Genomic DNA, 22,826 nt, shown 5'->3' with positions numbered 1-22,826 from the left:
TGAACCCTAAAGCCTTAAGGATAAGATAAATAAAAAGAATCCAACTAGGCAGTATTTCTTTTTAACAGGCTCATTCAACTTCACGTTAATTTGAATGTTTGTACTGCATTGTTCTGATTGACTGCTGTTGAACTTGCTTGAATACTAGTAATTTTACCAGGTGTCCCATATTCAGCATAGGGAAATATGGTCACCCTACTGTTAGTTCTGTTCTTCCCTGCTGCCAATGTCTGATTTTCATGTTATTCACACTATTGTATAGGATGAATACATAGTACAGTTTTCCACTCAGGCTTTTCCAAATGGAATTAATTACACAATATAACAAAATGTAGAATTTTGTGGTTGTGAAAAGAATAAATATCCATATGTGCACTTGCAGTAATATCAGACTTTTGAGATTTTAATTTTCATTCAGGACTATATGCAAGAGTGTGCAGACAGCATGTGTGTCTAAATATTGTTGGTTGTTAGTATTTGCTTTCAGTTTGGTTTGGATAAACTATCATTCATCAAAGTAGGAGAGTGGGGAAACTTTAATTCTAGATTATACCATCCAATTACACTTCATGGTTATAAGTGAATTTAAACTTTTATTGGGTTTGTTTTGAAATATGTAGTGACATTAATACTAATCTCTTCACTGTATATGACTAGGGGTTAGTAATTCTTCATTGCTACCGGTGTAAAACCTGAATTTGTTGGCTGGAAAGGAAAACAAAACTAAAGTTTAAATGTGTGAGATTAGTTGTCTAAAGCTTAGTGGGTTAACATTCTATGCAATATTGTGTTCTATGTTTCATATGATAAGAGTCCCATCAAAAAGGACTCAATGAGTGTTTTGATCATTTTATCCCATTGGAGTAACTAATACAGGAGCAGCCTTGAGCTTAGTTACATAATCTTCACCTTCCAAATCTTTTATTGTCTGTACTTTTTGGATCTTCAACTTTTCTGAAAATTTTTTCGGGGAAGTATAATTTACACATTACTTAAGGTAACTTTGCCAGGTGCAGTAAGACTACCTGCATTTTTTTTGTTAACAAGCAAAGAACCTCTTATTTTTCCAAGCTTTTTGCTTGCTTTGCATGGCAGGAATAAAATGTGGACAATAGCTTTTTTTTTCTTCTTCTTCTTCTTTTCTTTTCTTTTCTTTTTTTGTTCAGCCATTGCAATGTTCCTGTTGCAGACATCTAACATGGTAAAAAGCAAGCTGCTTCCTGCTTTACTCCATTCTGGATCTTAACATATCCTTCAGGCTGTGACTGATTATGTGTTCTCTCTATGGATATCAGAGCTATTCATTGCTGTACTGGGGACTCTGAGACAAAACCATCTTCTGCTGCCAGAAGTTTTGTATCTGGTCATGGAACATAACTTGGTGGGGCAGCTCTCTCCTGCCTGGGTTGTTTTAACCCTTAATATTTTGTGTGTGTGAATAGTGTATTTTGCTAGGTGTAAGAATTACGTGTATAACTTAAGCTCTAGATTTTTTACATAATCTAATTTTGTAATGGGATATGTAGTCTGTGGTAACTGATGACTATTTTGTTTTGGATAATAAAAATAAATGTAGAAGTCCATAGCACTAGTGCAGAGAGTGGCCTTCATCATCAAGGTAGAAAGTAAGTAACCTTTAGACTGCTGTCATTTTTCCACTTTGGTAGCCAAATGATTGTAGAAGGAAAAGGAGAAAATCTCTCCTTGGTAAGACAGCATCTGGAACACTGCTGATAACAGTTAAGCTATGAAGCTCAGTTGCATGCTTTGAAGTTTTACAACAGTGTTCTTAGATTCATTTGCTAAACTTTGCATTTTACCCTTAAGATCTACTAAGTGAGGGTCATACATATCTATTTTGTGCTTCAGAGGCGTTTTATTCTTGTATCCAAACCCTGGATTTGTTTTAATAATACATTAAAAAGTTTAGTGTCCTTTAGAAGTAGAAGATACAGTTCACTAGTGAGTAGACTGTGGTCCCATCACTATTATCCTCATCTCAGAGCTAAGGGCATCGCATTATTTTCCTGTATCCTTTCAGAGAAATGTGCCCAGAAGTTCCTCAAATGGGTTTCCAAAGCTGGTCAGCATGGTGGGATTCAAACAAGAGTGAACGTATGCTGAACAGCGTTGGCAAAGAATACTGGAATGGAGCCGCAGAGTCACATAGTTCCATCACGGGCATCACCTTGATACTAGGCTAATATCTCTGTCTCCAGCCCCCTAAATGTCTGTCTTCCATTGGGATAGAAATAACAATTCAGTACATTTCTTAAAGTTAAATGAAAAATGAAGTTGCTACTGTCTATATGTAAATTATAAAGTTATGAAAACATTGGACTATCTATAATGTTGGTCATTAGTGGAATGATGTGTATGGCTTCCTTATTTTGTGCATCCAGTATCAGATGTAGGGACCATGGCAAACAGTGAAAGCATTAAATACGCATCCAAAAGTAGGCCTGCAGTTTGAGATAAAAAGGTTTAGTATGTTTTAGCTTAACTCCACTGCAGAGCTGAAATATCCTTACACATTCACCTTCAAAACCCTTAGTAACATTGCTAATATATGTTCACATCCTCTCTATTTTCAATAATGTTAACATAAGCAAATTACATGAGATGTAAAATATTACTGTGTACAAATGTTACTTTTGCTAATTGTTAAATATAATTGTCAAATTGCTTAAAATCAGGTAATGCTGCTGTTATTATGATTGCAGCTTAGCTGTACCCAAATTACATTGAGGCGGTGTTCTGATTATTTATTCTTTGCTTGCAGAAGGGGACTCTGATAACTACATTGCCTATTATAGAAGAGCCACAGTGTATTTGGCCATGGGCAAATCTAAAGCTGCAATTCGTGATTTAAGTAAAGTGGTTGAATTAAAGCAGGATTTCACATCAGTAAGTAATGCTTTCTCAGGATTCCTTCAGGGTAAAAGAAAATGGTGTTCCTTTTTGTTTTCCTGTTTTGTTTATGAGGCAGAGTCTTTTTTAGCTGGTGGTATAATAAAAAAGAGAATTTAATACCCCATATTTCAGGAAGTTTAAAATTAGATACCACAAGATACTATTGCATGTACTATATTGAACACTCTTACATTGGCTGAGAGATAGACTAGTCTTGTCTCATTCTAACTTTTAACTTTATACCTGGCCTATAGTAAAATGCCCAAATCCTCTGCTAGCATATCTAAGGGTTTGTAATGAACTATGAGTAAGGCTAAGTTTTATTCACGGGTATTTTTAGTAAAAGTCACAGACAGGTCATGGGCAATAAACAAAAAGTCACGGCCTGTGACCTGTGCATGACTCTTACTAAAAATACCTGTGAATAAAACTTGGGGGGAGGGGCTTGTCCAGGGGCCCTGCAGGTGCTGGAGGGGGGAGGGCATGGGGGCTGGCAAGCTCCCTACCTGGATCCACGCCTTCCTCTCCAGCAGCAGCAGCAGAGTTTGGGTGTGGGAGGGAACAGGGGGTTGGGGCACGGGACAGGTTGAGGCGGTCTCTGGGTGGCGCTTACCTGGGGGGCTCCCTGGAAGCGACAACATCCCCCTCGCTCAGCTGCTAGGCGGAAATGTGGCCAGGCAGCTCTGTGCGCTGCCTCTGCCTCCAGGCACCACCCCCACATCTCCCATTGGCTGTGGTTCCCAGCCAATGAGAGCTGCAAAGCCAGTGCTCTGGGCAGAGGCAGCCCGCAGAACTGCGTGGCCACGCCTCCGCCAAGCAGCTGAGCGAGGGGGATGTTGTCGCTTCCGGGGAGCCCCCCAGGTAATCGTTGCCCAGAGCCCGCCTTACCCTGTCCCATGCCCCAACCCCCTATCCTCTCCCCCACACAAACTCTGTTGCCTGGGGAGTGTGGGGGGCGCGGGTGCATGGTGGGCCGAGACTGCCCCAGCAGCGGCCGGTGCGCCTGGTGCAGGGGCTGCCTGAGCTGTCCCTGAGCCAGGCACATCGGTCACTGCAGAAGTCATGCAGGTCATGGAAAGTCACGGAATCCATGACCTCCATGACAAACTCGCAGCCTTAACTACAAGTCATTTATAAGCAGTAAAATTGGTTGCCAAATCAAGAAATAAGTTACTTTTTAGGATTACCGCCTACTTTACCAAAGCTCTTAGGGGCTAGTTACTGGGAGACTTCTGAAGTTGGAATTAGCCATTTGACCAGCCTCCCTACCTGCTACCCAATTTTTTGTTCTGAACTGCAGATTATCTCCTCAAATTTTAAAAATAACTATTTGGAAAGATTGAGTTGCACACAGTTTGAAAGGTAAAGATTGACTATCTATTTCTCTTAGCAAAAATGATAGTTTATATAATGTTTACAGTGTTGTTGTAGCCATGTTGGTCCCAGGATATTAGAGACACAAGATGTATGAGGTAATATATTTTATTGGACCGACTTCTGTTAGTGAAAGGGACAACTTTCGAGCTTTCTCAGACCTGAAGAGATCTATGTAAGTTACTCAGAGTGTCACAGCTAAATGCAAGGTGGAACAGATTATGTAGTTAAATCTGTTCCACCTTGTATTTAGCTCTCACACTCAGAGTACCTTTTCCTGACCTGAAGAAGAGCTCTCTGGAGCTTAAAAGCTTGTCTCTCTCTCCACAGAAGTTGGTCCAATGAAAGATATTAAGTCCCCCACCTTGTGTTTGTTTTTATATATTTGTTACTATGACAAATTTGACACGTTCTCTCCTTTAAGAGATTAAATACCATATATACTAGTTCATTAGCCCATTCGTTTATAAGCCGACCCCCCCCCCCAAATGGATAGGTAAAAATAGCAAAAAACTGTATGACCCTTTCATAAGCCGACCCTATATTTCAGGGGTTGGAAAACTTTGGCTCCTGGCCTGTCAGGGTAAGCTGCTGGTGGGTCGGGACGTTTTGTTTACCTGGAGCGTCTGCAGGCATGGAGCCCTTCAGCTCCCTCTGGCCGCGTTTCGCCATTCCCAGCCAGTGGGACTGCAGGACTGCCCGCAGCTCCCATTGGCTGGGAACAGCGAATCGCGGCAACAGGGAGCTGAGGGGCTCCATGCCTGCAGACGCTTCAGGTAAACAAAATGACAATGTATTAGATATTCAATTCAATGATTCCATAGAGTTTAAAATCATCAAATTTTGGTGTAGACCCGTTTATAAGCCGACCCCCGCTCTTTGATGCGTCACTTTTTTACCAAAAATATTCGGCTTATGAACGAGTATATATGGTAATTTTACAACAAAATGATGCCTTTTAATGACCTTGTTCTAGTGAACAAATGGAAAGAGTTTCTCTTTTCCTCTCCTCCCCACCAGATTAAAACATTTGGTAAAAGAACTATCTTTAAAGTCCCAGGACTAGTTTAACAATGTTACTGGCAATAAATTGTCTTGTAGTCATTAGATTTTTATTTAACTAACTTATTTAAGAAAGGGTGACTGCAAGTCTTAACATTAATAGCTCTTCTAAATTAACTTGCATGAAAACTTTCTTATCCTGAATAATCAAAATTTCAGTTAGGATCCTTCCAAAAAAAGAACAGGAGTACTTGTGGCACCTTAGAGACTAACAAATTTATTAGAGCATAAGCTTTCGTGGGCTACAGCCCACTTCTTCGGATGCATATAGAGTGGAACATCTATTGAGAAGTGGGCTGTAGCCCACGAAAGCTTATGCTCTAATAAATTTGTTAGTCTCTAAGGTGCCACAAGTACTCCTGTTCTTTTTGCGGATACAGACGAACACGGCTGCTACTCTGATCCTTCCAAAATAAGCACTGACTTTTACAGTGGCTTCTGCTAAAGAGTCCTCATTAAATTTTCAGGTTAATAGAAGTATTAACAATAAGGACTTCCATACCCTTTTGCTGCAATCTGTTGAAAAAGCTGTGAATTAAGAAAATCAAAACAGCGTAACAGTGTTGACTAGCTATCTTACAAGTTAACAGTTGTTTTTCTTGGTACAGTCCTCTGATGGACGAGTTTGGGTGGTAATTGGAGCTACCCCTACATTTGCAATGATGGGTAATTATTGGTCTAAAACCCTGATGCAGAAAACCATAATCATTTTTGCTAAAGCTGCTCTTGTAAGAACACAATATAGGAAAGGGAAGGAGAGAGCAGACACCTTCATATCTGCTTTTGGTTCAGTTTGCTAGATGTGGATGGGGGGGTGTAATTTTCCATTTTATTAAATTTGGGGAGATTGGGTTTTAATTTTTCTTTTTGACTACAAATAAGAACAAAAGTACAAAAATGGTTACTGTTCCATTTCAGGCAAGATTACAGAGAGGCCATTTACTTCTTAAGCAAGGAAAATTTGATGAAGCAGAAGAAGATTTCAAAAATGTGGTAAGTAGGAAGCATAGAAAACTACACCGTTGGCTTTAAATTCAGATTATGAGCCAAGAGCATTTTCTCATAACCTAAATCCATTGTAGACCACGTACATATGTAGCTGAGTTGCAGACTGCATTTTTTTTAAAGATGTTGCAGCAGAGTTGAGCTATTTTGTATAAACAAACAATGGAAAAAGTACACCTCGACCTCGATAGAACGCTGTCCTCGGGAGCCAAAAAATCGTATCGCGTTATAGGTGAAACCGCGTTATATCAAACTTGCTTTGATCCACCGGATGGGCAACCCGCCCACCCCCCCAGGTGCTAGCCTGGGACTTGGAAGATCTAGGTTCAGTTCCTTGTTCACAGACTTCCGGTGTGACCTTTGCCAAGTCACTCAGTGTTTCTGTGCCTCAGTTCTCCAGCTATAAGATGACCTCCCTACCTCATGTGGGTTTTGTGAGGTGCTCAGATACTGCTGGAATGGGGGCCGTACAAGTAGTGTAGAGGATTTTTTCCCTAAAAACACGTTTGGTTTATTTTTTTATCTGGTCAAGTAAAAGGTATTTATAAATCTTAAGCACATTTACAAAAAGTAAACTACTTAATCTCAAAATTAACTGAATTTTCATCCTGATAGAACATACTAGCCTCTTCCTTCTCTTCTTGTCACATCAAGCAGGCTAGGTCTAGGCCACTGATCAAAATTCCAAAAGATATTGGAATAGGCTATGTTTGCTTTGCTTTTCTCTCCTATATAGAGTTGTGTATTTTAATGGTCAAGCACTTAAAGCTTTAAGGGATAGGCAATTTTTTATAAGCCAAAGTAAAGAAACCCTATAAATGAGTGCAACTATATACCGTGGTTCCAGCTATGTTCATGGAATGTGTGGAAGTACAGAGATTTGCTGTTTAATGGAGACCCTTCCCATGAGTGCTTAAGACAAAAAACCTGGTGGTCATACTCAACAACCCTTTAGTGGTATGGAAGAGAGGAGAGAGACTGGTCTTACTCTGGTTAGCTGAGTGTCTTGTCATTGTAATGGATTTTAATACTATCAGTGATTAATTACTGTTTTTGTGTGTATGTCTGTGTGTGAAATTAATGTTTCTCCAGACATTTGCTGCTAGCACCACATTTGGAAACTCTTTTTTTTTTTTTTTTTTTGCCACTAAATCAGCAAAACAGTTTTTATTCCCAGCCAAGCTTCAGAGCTCTAGAAGAGCAGCAGAACACAAAGCTTAACTTTACTTTTCAAATCCTGGCTAATGTAAAATAAAGTTGTGTTTGGCTTAAACCTATTGAGTATCATATTAATAAAACTAAATGACTAGCAATTACTGCTGATATGATAGAGTGGACCATTATGCTGGAAAAGTACAGTAGTATCAAGCCTATTACAAACTAGTTATGAATATCTGTAGAACCCATTTCAGTTCACTAAAACATCAAATAATAATTATGAAAATAGACACATTTTAATATATTTGGGAAGTGTCAGACTCCTTTGGTCTCTACAAGGTAGTTGTACTTGTTCTATTTCTTTAGTTCTATAAACAACACAACAGATTTGCTTATGTGCATATAATCACTTTTACTGTTCTCTGTATTTTCTGTTAAAACCACAAACTTCAATTAAATATGGTACAGTATGTCCCTGGCTTTTTTTAACTTAACAAGCTCATAATTGTATAGGATAATTTAGAAGTGTTGGTTGAGTGAGTTTTAAGCTGTTTTTAGCTGATGTTCCGTGTGTGTGGGAGGCTGGGAAAAGGGGGGAATTACCTAGCTCTCTGAAGCTAGGGGGTTTAGACCAACCTGGTGGTTCTGCCAAACATTCTGTGTAAACTATTTAGTCTTATTGTGTAGACCTATATAAACTAAACTTCTCAGAAGATGAGGGAACACACTTATTAATACTATACATTTTTTTTCTGTTGGTTTGTTTGTTTAGGAGTTTGTATGGAATGTACTTAGATGGGATAGTCTTTCTGAATGACTTCCAAGACTTGTGTATGGTAATTCCGCTTTATGACCAGGGGAATGGGGAATATCTGTTGCATTCATTATTAGAGGGCTGTGAACCATTGCATTAAACCAGCTGCTGAGAAGCAGAAGAATAACAAGTTGGACCTTGATGCTGCTGTCTGAAGGTGTTCTCTTGAATGTGGATTGGTGCAGTCCAAGAGAACACACAGGAGAACCTTGGGGTAACTTTTACAAAAGCATTTAAGTGACTTAGGAGCCGAGTGATTTGTTTTGGAAAATTTTACCACTGGTCTCATCTGTCCTTTTCTCCCCCCTTTTTCCCCCCATTTCCTCCTTGGAAACAACCATTGGTTCACCTTCTAAAGCAAGATCCTCCACCTTCCTTTAAACATCATGGGGAAGACCCATATTCCTCGGTCAGAATGTCCTCTACAAGGGCACAGTGGTCACAGAACTCGTGGCTCTGTGTCAGGAGTCATATACCACATGAAGGGCACCTTCTGACTTTCAGAAACAGTTGCTTTGGCTTCTTTGCCTCATTCAGAAGCTGTTCTGATGGTGGGAAAAGTTTGTGCTTATGCAGACAATGGTATTTTACGAGCAGGAGTGTTGTGTGGAGGAATAGGACTTTCTCCCCAGGAGGCCAGTTTCCCCTAGCATCCTTGAACTGAGGGGGATCTCTCCCGGCTGACGCAAACCATGGAAATCTGAGTGATGACTGGAATGTAAAACCCCTTTTGATTGCCTGTTCTTAAGGATGTTTTCTCACTGTGAATCGAAGAAACCAATCTTTCAGTCCCTCCAGGTGAGGGTGGGGAGCTCAGGGGGAGAGTCCCTATCTAGGCTAGTGTAGTGATCTAACTGCTCCCTCCCCTTTACCCTCCTCAGAAACAACCATCTGCTCTTCTTGGGCAGCTTAGCTTCCTCTCTCAGGGACCTGTCGCTACACCTTTAAGGGTCGAGGGAGAGAGGAGCAGGAAGACCCTTCTGGATACTACAGTGACAGTAGGGGCTGCAGAGACATAAGACCCAGCCTAAATTAATTCAGTTGGGGTTTGGATGTGCAGGGAAGACACTCTTCTTGTGGGGAAGCAACCTCATTTCCCCCTCTTCCGTAAAAAAAACAAAACAAACGAACAAAATAGCAATGCAGGCGGCTCATTCCTCCCTTCCCTCCTTATAAAACAACTTTTGGCTCCTCCTGGGCATCTCAGATCTCTCCTTTGGAAACCCACTAGTGTGTCATCATTAAATATTTATACCCATGTTGGCACCTGGTAAAGCCTATTTTCTTGTCTGAAGGTGGGCAAGACAGAACCACATGTTAACCCGAGGTCCCTAATTCGCTCTAGAGAATTATTGTTCAGTGGAATGGCTTTTCTGTCTCTTCGTACAGCTCCAAGGTGTTGAATAGTTAGCAGGGTTCCTCAGATGCTTCATATCTAATATTTCTGATATTCTTGTTAGCAGCCACACAATGAAAGTCACTAGGAAGAGAGTTGGAGATAGGGTGACCAGACAGCAAGTGTGAAAAATCAGGACAGGGGGTGGGCAGTAATAGGAGCCTATATAAGAAAAAGACCCCAAAATCGGTCTATAAAATCGGGACATCTGGTCACCCTAGTTGGAGGAGAGGTCAGCGTCCTCTTCTGGGCCCTGATCCAGCACCACACTTAGTCAAGCATGTGATTAATTGTATTGATATAAATGGGAATATTGATGTGTTAAGTGGTTTGCAGGATCAGGGACTCTCTGAAAAAGGGAGGCTTCATCAAGTCACATGGTACCTTTCTCCATGTGTCTTTCAGCCTCCCCGGAAGAATACTCTGGCACTGGTGTGAAGAAAGTCTTTCCAAAAGCAGATGGGTGATAAGTGACAGATATCAAGTTTGCTGCACCTGAATCGTGCAAAAACCAAGAAACTACTGCAAAGGGCCTTGCTGACAGACTTGTTTAAACTGCTTCCAGTTGTGAACATTTGACTGTTAAGCACCAACTAGTATATGTAGACTGCAATGAATATGTTGTGAATAGAGATGTTCTGTCTCTCTTAGAGATGAATTTGTGGGTTTTTTGAGCATGGAGGAATTATAGATATTTAAAAGCCATAAATTGAAGATTCTTATAGTTTCACTAGGTGTCAGCAAAGACTAACCAACTTTGAACGTTGTGTACTTACAAATTATTTTTATATTTTCCTAATTTAGCACAGGCTTCAGTTACAAATATGTCACAGTATTTATCCATGGTCATCCGGTGTGTGTGTGTATGTGTAGAAGGTCTATTTTAGTTGTGGGTGAAGCAAACCGTCCTCTTCTAGTCCAATACAAACTCTAACACCATTATTTCAGGCAGCATGAGAGCAGAGATACCCAAAGTGCTATCTTCTGTTTCTCAGTCTCTGAGAGGTGCACCCCATGTTGCTATTAGACTAGGCCTCCAAATTATTTACCCTATAGGAACAGTGGTAGCAGCAAATAGAGAAGGCAATCTAATGTGCAGCTTTTGGGGGAGTGCCATTCTCCCCTCACTTTAGTAATCTAGCATTATTGTAAATATCGAAGATGAGAAATGGGGAAGGGAATTTAGTTAAGTTGTGTTTATTCCCCTGCCAGTGCAGGACTTTCCCTTAGAGGATATTCTAGTGTGTTTCCTCTCAAATTTTTAGTAACTCAAACAATGGGGTTTCTGCCACTTTCCTTGAGACTGTTCCACAGCCTAACAGATCTCCCTGTTAGATGAGTTTTCCTTCCATCCCCCTGATATTCAGCCTGAATTTTTGTTTGCTCAGTGTCATTCCATTACTCCTTGGACCTGTCAGAAACTGTTCCTCTCCCTATGCTTGGCAGCCTGTTGCTGCCTCTACAAGGCATACTGCAGTCTGTCTCTGTGCAGTTCTACAGTACAGAGGCCCTCCCACCCTGACTGTGTCCCTGCTTTTTAACATTCACAAATGCCTTCCTCTATCTACAATGTCACTGTAAAGCACACAACTCAATCTAGTCCGTCCACTTTCTCTTTAGCGACTTACACACCTTTGTACTTTTAACTTTCTTCCAATAAGGATCCTAGATCCCAACCCACTTAGATATGAGAGATCCTCCCTCACTCTGTCCATTCTTTAGGTACAAGCCATACCTTCTTCTCTATAGCTAGGTAGACAGGCTATGATATTACCTGTACATTCAATATGCTGCTTTAATTGTTAATTTCAAACATGCGAAAAGCAGTTGCAGTACTCGCAGACATATATCTATGAGGTTGGATTGTAGTCTGGCCAAGTGCAGAAGCATAGTAAGCTTGTGAGTGAAACCCAAACTTTGGATTTTTTGACTCTTCAACATTTTGTGCTCTAATGAAACTTTGTGTATATATAATATTTAGGCTTGGCAGAATTTTATTTTTATTTTTATTTTTATTTATAATTTTGACACGTTTAAAAATAAACCCATTTTTTCAAATTACATATTTTTAAAATTTTTGCAGTAGTGGGAAATTTGTGGTGGGGCTCAGGTAATGGTTGTGTGTCAGAGAATGATTATTTAATGATGGTAGGTTTTGAGATTCAAAAATTGTAAAGCTTTATAACCGTTAAAACACAACTTGTCAAAATATGCAAATTAAACATCCTTAAATCAAACTCTAAGTTCTCAAGCAGATTTCTTACTTGGCCTATCCGTAAATTTTGATGATTATCAATGGAAATATTTTTTAAATCAGTTTGCGTATGTGGTGAAATTGATGTTTATTGACATTTCCCAATAAAATCAAATTGTCCCAAGCCTAATAATATTACACACACACACACACATCCCTATGTTAAAAACTTTACTAAGGTTGCAAAGTCAAGCATACAAAAGTTAGGAAATACCAGAATTAAGGTTGCCTGTGCAACCTTTAATTTGGCCCGTTGTGCATATGCATTATGATGTAATTATAAGACTAAGATCACATGCTATTTTTTTATAGAATCCCTGCCTCATTCAGCACACATGATGGACTATGTGCACTGAATGAGCAGTTATATAATTTGTTTCATCCTCATAGTTCAGTGGGTGGCCCCAGGCATTATTTACTGCATATTGTTCAAACACTCCTTCGAATACACAATTATTAGTTTACCCATGGGCCTGTCTATGGTGCTTATCAGTGTAATATCACGTGCTTCACAAATATTGGATTTATATTCACAAAACCCGTGAGATGAGGGGGAGTGATATTACCCCCATTTTACAGCTGTGGAAACTGATGCACCGGAGATTAATGGATACTTAATTTTGGAGGCCCAATTTGAGATGCTTAGGACCTGATTTTGTAGAGTACACCTCTACCCCAATATAATGCTGTCCTCAGGAGCCAAAAAATCTTACTGCGTTATATGTGAAACTGAGTTATATCGAACTTGCTTTGATCCTCCGGAGTGCACAGCCCCGCCCCCCCGGAGCACTGCTTTACTGCGTTCGTGTTATATCGGGTCGCGTTATATCGGGGTAGAGGTGTACTCAGCATTCTATAGCACTTCATTTATTCAGGCACAGCTCCCAACGACTTCAGTTGCGGTTGTGAGTACTCAGTACTTTGGGCCCCAGGATCCCAAGTCAGGCACCCAGAAAATGAGGAACACACAGTTAGGGACTAGCTGTGAAAAGTCTGGGTTGTGTGACTTAACTAGCATCATGCAGAAACTCTGACACCGTCAGGGATAGGATCAAGTTCTCAGGGCATCATTCAACTGCCTTAACTCTGAGATCGTCCTTCGTCTTCTTGCAATCCCCTGCCTTGTTCAATATATACCTTCCAACTTAAGGCATGCTTAATTCTGGCATTTCCTAACTTTTGAAGTGCTTGACTTTGCAACTTTAATAATGTTCTTTTAACATAGGTTTTTGGGTGTAATTTTCTAGCTTTAAAAAAAAAAAAAAAAAAAAAGCAAACTGAAAAAAAAAAAACTAATTTTGTCCTGTGGTTTCATATTGACACTGACATGGGTCATTAGCGGGGCTGGAACCTTTAGATCCACCACACCAAACCTCTGCTGCTTAAAGAACAAATTGAATCTATTTCCCCATGTTAAGTATTCTTGTCAACTGTCTGGAATTGGGCCATCTTGATTATCACTACAAAAGTTTTTTTTCTCCTGCTGATAATAGCTCATCTTAATTAATTAGCCTCTTAGAGTTGGTATGGCAACTTCCACCTTTTCAAGTTCTCTTTATGTATATATATCTTCTTACTATATGTTCCATTCTATGCATCTGATGAAGTGGGCTGTAGCCCACGAAAGCTTATGCTCAAATAAATTTGTTAGTCTCTAATGTGCCACAAGTACTCCTGTTCTTTAAGCTAATGGAGTAACTGATAGCAGTTGTAGGTTGTTATCCTCTATGTGGTATGGGACTAGAGTGGGATGGGAGGCTTCTCTGGTGGGTTTCACAGATATTTGCTGAAGGTAAAGGGATGGTGAGACTCAAGAATCTTGAGTTCCATTTGAGGCTCTGGAGAGTCTGCCTGTTCTTCTGCCCCATCCTCTCTGACCTATCAATGTCCCAGTACTGTCTCTTCCTCACCTCTGGCTTCTTGTCCCAGTCTCTTTCCTTCAGACTCCCTGTCCTAGTCTCCTCTTTCCTGGCTCCTCATCCGGTCTTTGTCACTTACCCTGGCCACAAGTCATGCCCCTCCCTGCTATGCCCAGGTTTCCTGTCTCCATGAGTTCCCAGTTCCAATCTTTCTTCCTCGGTTCCTCATCCAATCTCCATGTCTTGCCTTCTCACCCCACCACCCCCACACCTCGTTCCTTAACTCAGTCTCTTTGCCCAGCCAGTCCCAGTTCTTCCTTCACATTCTGGCTCCTCATCAGATGTCTCCTCTCCCCTCCCACATCTTACTAGTTCTCATTTCCAGTCTCCTTTCCCAGCCAGCCAATACCAGCCTCCCCTGCTGCTTTTCTGATCTCATTCCCCCCACAGTTCCCCAGACCACCACCACCTACTGGCTCCCAGTTGATTTCCCACTGCCCAAGCTTCTTGTCCCAATCCACTTCCCCACACTCCTTCCCTCTGGCAGGTCTTATCCCCTCTGCTTTCAGATCAGATGGCTTCCTTTTTCATGCTACCTGGGTTCAGGAGGGAGATCTTGGAGGAAACACAGGAGAGGCAGTTCAGGCACGTGGACATGGCATGATCCACAGCAGCTCAGAGTTGCAATTGCTTCAGACATAGGATGAGCAGGGACATTCCTGCTGTGCCTGTGTCTGAAGCATGCTCAGCGTGGATGGAATTTTCAGGGACTTTATTTGCTAAAAATCTAAGAACTCTGTACTTTGTGTGTGGGTGCATGTGCAAACTGTAATTTGACTTCTTCTCTCCCCCCTTACCCACCAAGAGGCTTATCACTTGGTCAAATTTGGGCAGATTTTCATGGGGAAGACAAAAGACACATCACTGACACAAAGGCTGCCCCCAGCCAAATTTCAGGTGACTGCTCCAGAGCATAGGGGTGGTAGAACTCTTCAAAGAAAATATTGCCATTTTTTTTTTTTTTTTTAACATGACCAAACAATGTATTTTTCCCTGCCCTGACCTTGGAAAGGGCTGAACTGTTCTGACTGAAATTTTCCACAGAAATCAACCTGAGGCAGATGCCCAGCATGGAAAATCTCAGCCCAAGTGGTTAAAGTTAAGCAAAAGTATAAGGAACTGAAAACAGGGTGTTATAATGGGAATCATTGGGCAACGTTAATAGGTAGAGCTGGTAATATTTCCAACTTCAGCTACTGTACTGGAGTTTTGGGGTTTAGAGAATTTTTTTTCTATAGTACCATGACAGCTATAGTGGGATAGCTTTGCTGAATAAATAACACAATCCTGACCCAAATAATTTACAATTCCAAGGAGCAAGTGGATTCTACACAGTGCAATAAATTGTTGAATTGGCTCAGAGTGACACATGATCACTTTAGGTTAACTAAGCGAGCCCAGTGCATAAAGTGCAAATGGTTCCCATGTAGTTTATTTCTAAAATCATTCTAGTTCATTTGTGCTGCTTCAGTTTTATGTCACTGCTAATATACTAATTAAGCTGCAATAAGTGATATCTTGATTACCTACATTATCCTATGACGGTAATAGAATCATGAAAATGTAGTGTTGGAAGGGACCTTGAGAGGTCAAGTCCAGGCCCCAGCACTGGAGGCAGGACCAAGTCAACCTAGACCATCCCTCACAGGTTTTTGTCCAAACTGTTCTTAAAAATCTCCCGTGATGGTTTGACACGGAAGCCCAGGGGTGGTTCACTACTCTGTCAGCAACTCTTGTCAGGCTTGAAATACTCATCACACCTAACACGCTTGTCATGAGAGATGCCCAAAAGATGGCATGGAAAACTAATAACTTACTGATCTTTAATATTTTTGCATGATGTATGTGTGAGGTGTGTAGACCAAGTTATGGATTTGTGCTAGAATTTTATGTTCTTAAAATGTGTTTGGCACATTCATAAGCCCAGTCTGCCGTAGATAAAGGAATGTGTATTTGCTTGTCTGACCAGCCTGGTCATTAGGCAGAGAGAATGAAGGTACACTTACATGCAAGGTAAACAGAGCCATCAGGAGAGCAACCTGGGGGAAGATGACCACTTAACAGTCTTCCCCCACTTAACAAATGGGGGATGGAGACTGCACTCCCAGGAAGTCTTGAAGCAGGGTCCATGCACTTTGGGAAGTTATAAGGAGAGAGAAAATGCCATTTTGGCATCCTTCACCTGAAGAGACAAAGGAACTGAGCATTATGAGATCTGTGAAGGGTCCTGGCCAGAGACTCTGGTCAGCCATGGTGGAAAAGACTTGGTGAGAAACACTCCTTTGAACAAGACAATCTAATCCGTTAGGTTTTAGTCTTAGAAGCATATATTTATTCTTGTTTGCGTGTAACCCTTTCTATCCTTATACCTTATACTCGGTATCACTTAATCCTATGTCCTTTTGTTAAATAAACTTGCGTTATTTTTCCTGTGTTCAGTGCACTGATTGAAGGGAAGAGTGTGTTAATACCAGTTAAGCTAACAGGTTGCAGTGTATTGTCTCTTTAACGGAGGAACAAATTTAATTACTTTTGTGAGTGTTCAGTAAGAGGGCTGGATGGTGTCGAGAGACGTCTCTGGGGAACTTTAATTGGGGTTCATTGTTCCTTACTGGCAAGGCAAGGTTTGAACTGGGAGTGTTCTAACGAGTTTGCTTGCAAGGCAGATAATCTGGCAAGTCATGGTGTTGTCACACATTTTAGCTGTAGTAAAACTTTCACCTGCTGACCCTGAGAGGGGCAATGCAGTAACTCACAATTCTGGGAGTTTGTGCTGATTTGTTGCAGATGGGGATTCCACAACCTCCCTTGGAAGCCTATTCCAGAGCTTAACTATCCTATAGTTAGCAAGTTTTTCCTAATATCTAACCTTAGCTATCCCTTGCTGCAGATTAAGCCCTTTACTACTTGTCCTACCTTCAGTAGACATGACAAGTGGCCCCTGTCCTCTTTTTAACAGCCCTTAACATATTTGAAGACTGTTATGAGTCTCTCCCCTCCCCGTCTTCTTTTCTCAAGAGTAAACATGCCCAGTTTTTTTTAACCTTTCTTTATAGGCCAGATTTTTGAAAACTTTTATCGTTTTTGTTGCTTTCCTCTGGACTGTCTCAACTTTGTCCCCATCTTTCCTTAAGTGTGGTACCCTGAATTGAACACAATACTCTAGCTGAGGCTTCACCAGTGCTGAGTAGAGTAGGACAGTTACCTTCCGTGTCTTACATATAAAACTCCTGTTGTTAAACCCCAGAATATTAGCCTTTCTCACAGCTGCATCATATTGTTGACTTGTGTTCAGTTTATGATCCACTATAACCTACAGATTTTCTGAAGTACTGCCACCTAGCCAGTTACTTCCTATTTTATGGTTGTGCAGTTAATTTTTTTCCTTCGTAAGTGAAGTACTTTGCACTTGTTTTTATTGAATTTCATCTTGTTGATTTCAGACCAGTTCTAAAAAGGTCATTTTGAATTCTAATCCTGTCCTCCGAAGTGCTTGCACCCCTCCCAGCTTGGTGTTACCTGCATATTTTATAAGCATACTCTCCACTCTGTTATCCAAGTCATTAATGAAAATACTGAATAATACTGGATCCAGGACCGATCCCTGTGGGAGCCCTCTACATGTGTCAGCGAACCATTGATAACTACTTCTTTGTTTTTCAATCAGTTGTACACCCATCTTACACTAATTCCATTTAGAGTACATTTCTCTAGTTTGCTTATGAGAATATCAAGTGGGACTGTCAACAATCTTAGTAAATAAAAATCAAGACATATCACGTCTACAACTCTAGCCCTATCTGCAGGGCCAGTAACCCCGTCAAAGGAGGAAATTAGGTTGGTTTTGCATGCTTTGTTCTTGACAAATCATGTTGGTGATTCCTTATTACACTATTATCCTCTAGGTGCTTACTGATTGTTTAATAATTTGTTCCAGTATCTTTCCGTATATTGAAGTTAGGCTGACTGGTCTATAATTCCCCAGATCCTCTTTGTTCCCCTTTTTAATGTTAGGTACCGTGTTTGCCCTTCTGTAGTCCTCTAGTTACCTTTCTAGTAAAACTGAAGCAAAATAGTGATTAAACACCTTTGCCTTTTTCATGTTGTCCCTGCTAAGTAGCGGACCTATGCTTCGCTTAGTCTTTCTCTTCCTCCTGTTGTATTTATAGAACCCTTTCTTGTTGCCTTTTATGTCCTTTACTAGGTGTAACTCATTTTGTGCCTTAGCCCTTCTGATTTTGTCCCTACATGCTTGTGCTATTCCTTTGTACTCCTCTTAACAATTTGTCCATGTTTCCACTTGTCGTAGGATTCCTTTTTGTTTTTCATTAAAAAGCTCCTGGTTGGATCCATATTGGCCTCTTGCTATTCTTCCTTTCTTTTCTTTGCATTGGTATAGTTTGCAGTTGTGCCTTTAATATTGTCTAATAGGTCATTGCAGTATATTTTTTATAGCTTGTACTGCTGCTGGAGTCATTTTTATGGCTAAAAAGCTTTGTGACAAACTTCAGATGTATAATTCAGGCATCATGGTAATATTTTTTTTTAAGTTGCTTCTTGTAAAAGCATAAAATGTTTGGCTTATTAAAATCTTTTTTCCAAGCAAACAATTTTAAATATTGGCTCAACTAGTGGTATGTTGTTTTCCATCAGTAAACCACTATTGTGTTTGATAGCATCCTTCACACAATAACCACATAAACAATTTTCAAATTATGCAGAATGGTGGGAAGATGATGAGTTATTTATAGGTAGCCTAGTGGCAGGGCTCTGCATTGCTGTAGCAGATTCCTGGGTCTGTTTCCTGGAGTTTGATTCCTGGTGTTTTCCAACAGGATTTAAGAGTCCAGGGATATAGCCAGTGAGGAGAATATGATAGATCTCACATCTCTCTATTGTTGCCTCCTCACTCAGTTAAGGAGCATCATAGATCAGCTCTGATAGATTCCTTTGCATGAAGGATGGTGGTCACAATGCAGAACCGTGAGAGTAGACAGATAAACATCTGTCCTTGCATCCCTAGTTCTGACAGGGATGTGAATGTATTCCTTTCGTTCCCCAACCCCATACCTCTTATCTCTTCCAAAGGAGGAATAGGTAGAGAGAACTGTCCATCATTCTTGGCTTGCTTGTTAGGTGGAGTGTGGAGGATGACTTCATTCTCCTAGTCTTCTCTTTACTTGGAGAACTCCCCCCCCCCCCCCCCCCGGAGTTGAACTTTGAACATTACGAATAAATCCTGTCTAGTGCACCTAGTGGGGCATCCTTATGATGAAAAACATTGTTTCAGTAACCCCTAAATACTGCTTTTGTCTCATTGTGTACGAGGGGGAAGGAAGTAGTCGTTACTTGGTAACCTGTGTCTGGTTGGGAGAAGTTATCGTTCAACATGGCTGTCACTTATCACCACAACTCCAGCTGCAGTGCTCTTGTGCCTGCACTGGATCAGCATCTGAACTGTGTAGCTATAACACTGATGCTTCAGATTTAGTCACAGTTTCCATTAGTATCCGCTACGTATGTCTCCAGGAATTTTGGTTTGCATCAAGTGCTCTGTAATAGCTCATAATGCAATAGGGTGGTCAGGGTCAAGGAACAATGCTATAACTGTTTACTATAATTAATGAACAGCAACTTCTATAGTTAGAAATTCACTTAAACGCATTTAAAATTCATTTAAAAAAATCACTAGTTAGGCAACATTAGCATCCAGGGCAACCTTGATTCACATGCCATGGAGGGATATTTTAGGGGAAGGAAAGAATGAGGACCTAGAGGATGATTAGGTGGGGTGAATAGTGGGGAGGGCAAAAGCAGCAGGCAGCAGACGGATGGCCAGAGGTGGTAGAGAAACAAAGAACCAGAGGTGGGGAGTGGAGGGCACTGATGAGGGAAGCAGGCTCTTTTTGTATAGTACCAGGGGTTTATTGGCTTAACCTTTGTAATATAGACTGTGGAAGGAAAAGGACCAGTGTGCATGTTTGTAGAACTTCCTAGCCAGGACTTGTAGGGTAGGAGAGGGAAGGGAGGTATAAGAGGGTCCTGGTGGGAGAGGAGTGTTGAAATTCTGGAGTCAGGAGGGATGGGGGAGCAGGTTAAAGAATAATTGGAGGATAAAGGACAAAGCAGCTCTGAGTGCAGGGGCTGGAGAGTGTCTGTAACCCTCCGCAACCCCTGTCTCTGGCCCCCTCCAGTTCTGTTATGCCTCCCCCACTCCCTACACTTTCTCTCCATCTATCAAATTGCTTCAGGCAGAGGCATTTCTCTGGTACTTTCTGCTGCTGCTAGCACATCGCTGGCAGCAGCTTCATATGCTGCTCTCTCATTCGGTGTGTGCTTGGCCTTCAGACCCTCTAGTGTGCAACCCTCTAGTAACATCCACATGAATTTACAGGAACCTGCACTCAACAACAAACTCCTTTATACCTCCAGTATACAGCCACCCATGCCGACTGTTGTGCAAAAGCACTCGTTCAACCTCAGCTCTAACCACAGCATTTTGTAGGTAGTAATAATAGATTAGATTTTTGGAAATAAAAAAAGTATTTCAGTGCATGAATACTTTGATGCTGCAGTTGTGACCTCTAGTGGCAGTAGAGGAATCAAAGGCCATTGCATGTTATGGTAATCAGTATTTGACCTGGAAATATATAGAGAAGTTTCTAATATGTAGTGAAGCAAGTATGTGGCGGGGGAGAAGGATATATAAAGTTAAAATGAACACTATGAACCATACTGCTCTCGCACAAGTTCCTGAAGTTTACCTTTGTGTGTATTATATTTTTGTCAGATTTTGCTAAATCATGTGTGCTATGATTTTTGACTTCTGAAGTAGTTATGTAATCCTGAGAAGCTGAAATATGTTTCTAGTCCCAGCTTGAATTTTAAAGCCTATTGCTTCATTCATGCCTACTGGTAGAGAAGAGATTACACCAGTGCCTGTTTTTTTCTTGATGTCTCTCTCATTCATAATGCATCAAAAAGGCATTGTTTATATTCTTGGTAGGTTCTATTTCTTGCTAAAGTAACCATAGAAAAGATGCAGGTTTTGTTAACCTGACAAGCAGTCTGCAAAAGGGAATATGTTGTAAAATGCTTTCCCTACATCTTCCCTTTCTCCAGCCCCATTCTGCACCCACCTTGAAGTTAGGCTCGTTTTGTTGGGTAATCCCAACACATATTAGGACTTGAAATAAAGTAAATGATTCAGTGCAGAAAAATACTGAATTGGGGTGTGTACTGTTTTGGAATGTCTGCATTGATAGAAACGTACTCGAGGATCATCCTGGGTTTTTAGCTCGTTGTATCCTATGATTTAATGTAGTCGGAGCCTTGCCAAAGCTCATAGAAAACAATGGGATTTGGATCAGACCTTTAGTTTATATCACTAGAATTGACAACTCTTTCCCCACCACACAATATGATGGTCAGTTCTTGTGATCTCTGAAGCTTTATCCTTCCCCCTACCCATCTGAACTCTGTCAGGGATTATTTGTGATTCCTCGCTTGCTTGTCCCTGCATTCAGTTGGTAAAGAGAATGAGGAAGATGCATGGCTATTTCATTCTGCTGGCTGTAGAGGAATTCTCTAATCATGATATTTTTTTTTTCAAACTGGAAGAATAAAAATATATTCTTTATGACCACAAGCCCAGACTTGTTGTTGAGACCTCAGAATGTTGGAAGCAAAAACAAAATAACAATGGCAAACAAGTTATATTTTTCTAATTTGTTCCAAAAATCTGATAACTGATAAATTGACTAACTCTACCACTAAATCTCATTGATGGGTGACAATTATTTCTCCTCTTCAGAAAGCTTTTGGTTTTGGATACATTTCACTAACTGCACTACCTGAGCAAATCAGAGTGTCTCACTTTGAATGATTACTTACCTCAGAAAAATATTTTACTTTTCTGTGGACTCAAAATAGTAATTTGATTCAACTGTGTGCCCAGTTTAAACTACCTATAACTCTCCAAGTTGTTTCACTTGGATGGTGTTCTTTACTACCCTCTACTAATGCTTTTTGTTTAGTGTTCTGCATAGAATGTTTGCTTGCCTTTTTTCCCGTTACGTAATCTGTTTAGAGAAATGAAGATTTCCAGCTAACGTAGTTGGCCTGTTTTTTGGCGGGTGAAGAGCCCAATCTCCCTACTGAGATAAAAGAGAAGGATGTTGAGATTAGGGAAAGAATAAAAGGGTCCAAGAGAGTTTTGCCATTGATTTCAGTGGGGCCAGGATTTAACTTCTGGCCTCTCCCATGGTGAATCTTTCTCAGGATTTAGGTAACAGAATAAAGAGGCCTCTTCTCCAGTGCAAAATGAAATGTCTGACATTGGGTTTGGATTCTTATCTACTTTGGAGTATGACCTACGTGACTTAATGGCAAATGAGATCACATCCACCTGACCTCATTGTGTAAAAATCTCTTTTGTCATTGAGTGCTTGGGGACCACTCATAGTGATCCATCACTCTCCAACTCTTGTTGTAGGCTATGATCTTCATTCCTGCCAAATGCAAAGCACCAACCCCACATATGGACAGCTTCTTGGGATAAAAGGGGATAGCCAAAATCCACCCCGTCTCTTCAAACAATAAATTGTCACAGTAGTGTCAGAGAATCTGTATTGGTGGTTGTCTGTTCAGAAGGAGAGCATCTGGGGACCAAGGGCCTTCAGGCTTTGTCTAAAAGAAGATTTTTGTGAAGTCTGACATTTTTTGGTTTCCAGAGTCCAGGAGTTCTCAACTGATTCATGTGAACCTTCCTTGGATTTAAAACATCTGTATCTATTGCTATGGCCATCCTTTCTAAGGAGGTGTGACAATTGCATCTCTACAGTAACATTGAACTAGTCACAATAAATTAATTATGTAAATATACCTGATTAGCAGTGAGGCTTCTAATACATCAGACAGGTAGATCCTCTA

At 40.7% G+C, this 22,826-nt stretch overlaps 1 protein-coding gene across 1 annotated transcript in view; it reads left to right on the top strand.

Moving 5' to 3' along the window:
• Positions 1–22,826, top strand: part of DNAJC3 (DnaJ heat shock protein family (Hsp40) member C3) — a 62,515-nt gene that overhangs the window by 14,003 nt on the left and 25,686 nt on the right. Inside the window, exons 3-5 of the mRNA XM_065423658.1 lie at positions 2,783–2,907; positions 5,958–6,077; positions 6,268–6,342. Of these exons, the coding sequence (XP_065279730.1) occupies positions 2,783–2,907; positions 5,958–6,077; positions 6,268–6,342 (320 nt within the window). The remainder of the gene's footprint in view (positions 1–2,782; positions 2,908–5,957; positions 6,078–6,267; positions 6,343–22,826) is intronic.

This window comes from Emys orbicularis, chromosome 1, assembly GCF_028017835.1.
Source record: "Emys orbicularis isolate rEmyOrb1 chromosome 1, rEmyOrb1.hap1, whole genome shotgun sequence".
Lineage (NCBI taxonomy): Eukaryota > Metazoa > Chordata > Testudines > Emydidae > Emys > Emys orbicularis.
This window is presented reverse-complemented; position numbering and strand designations above follow the sequence as displayed.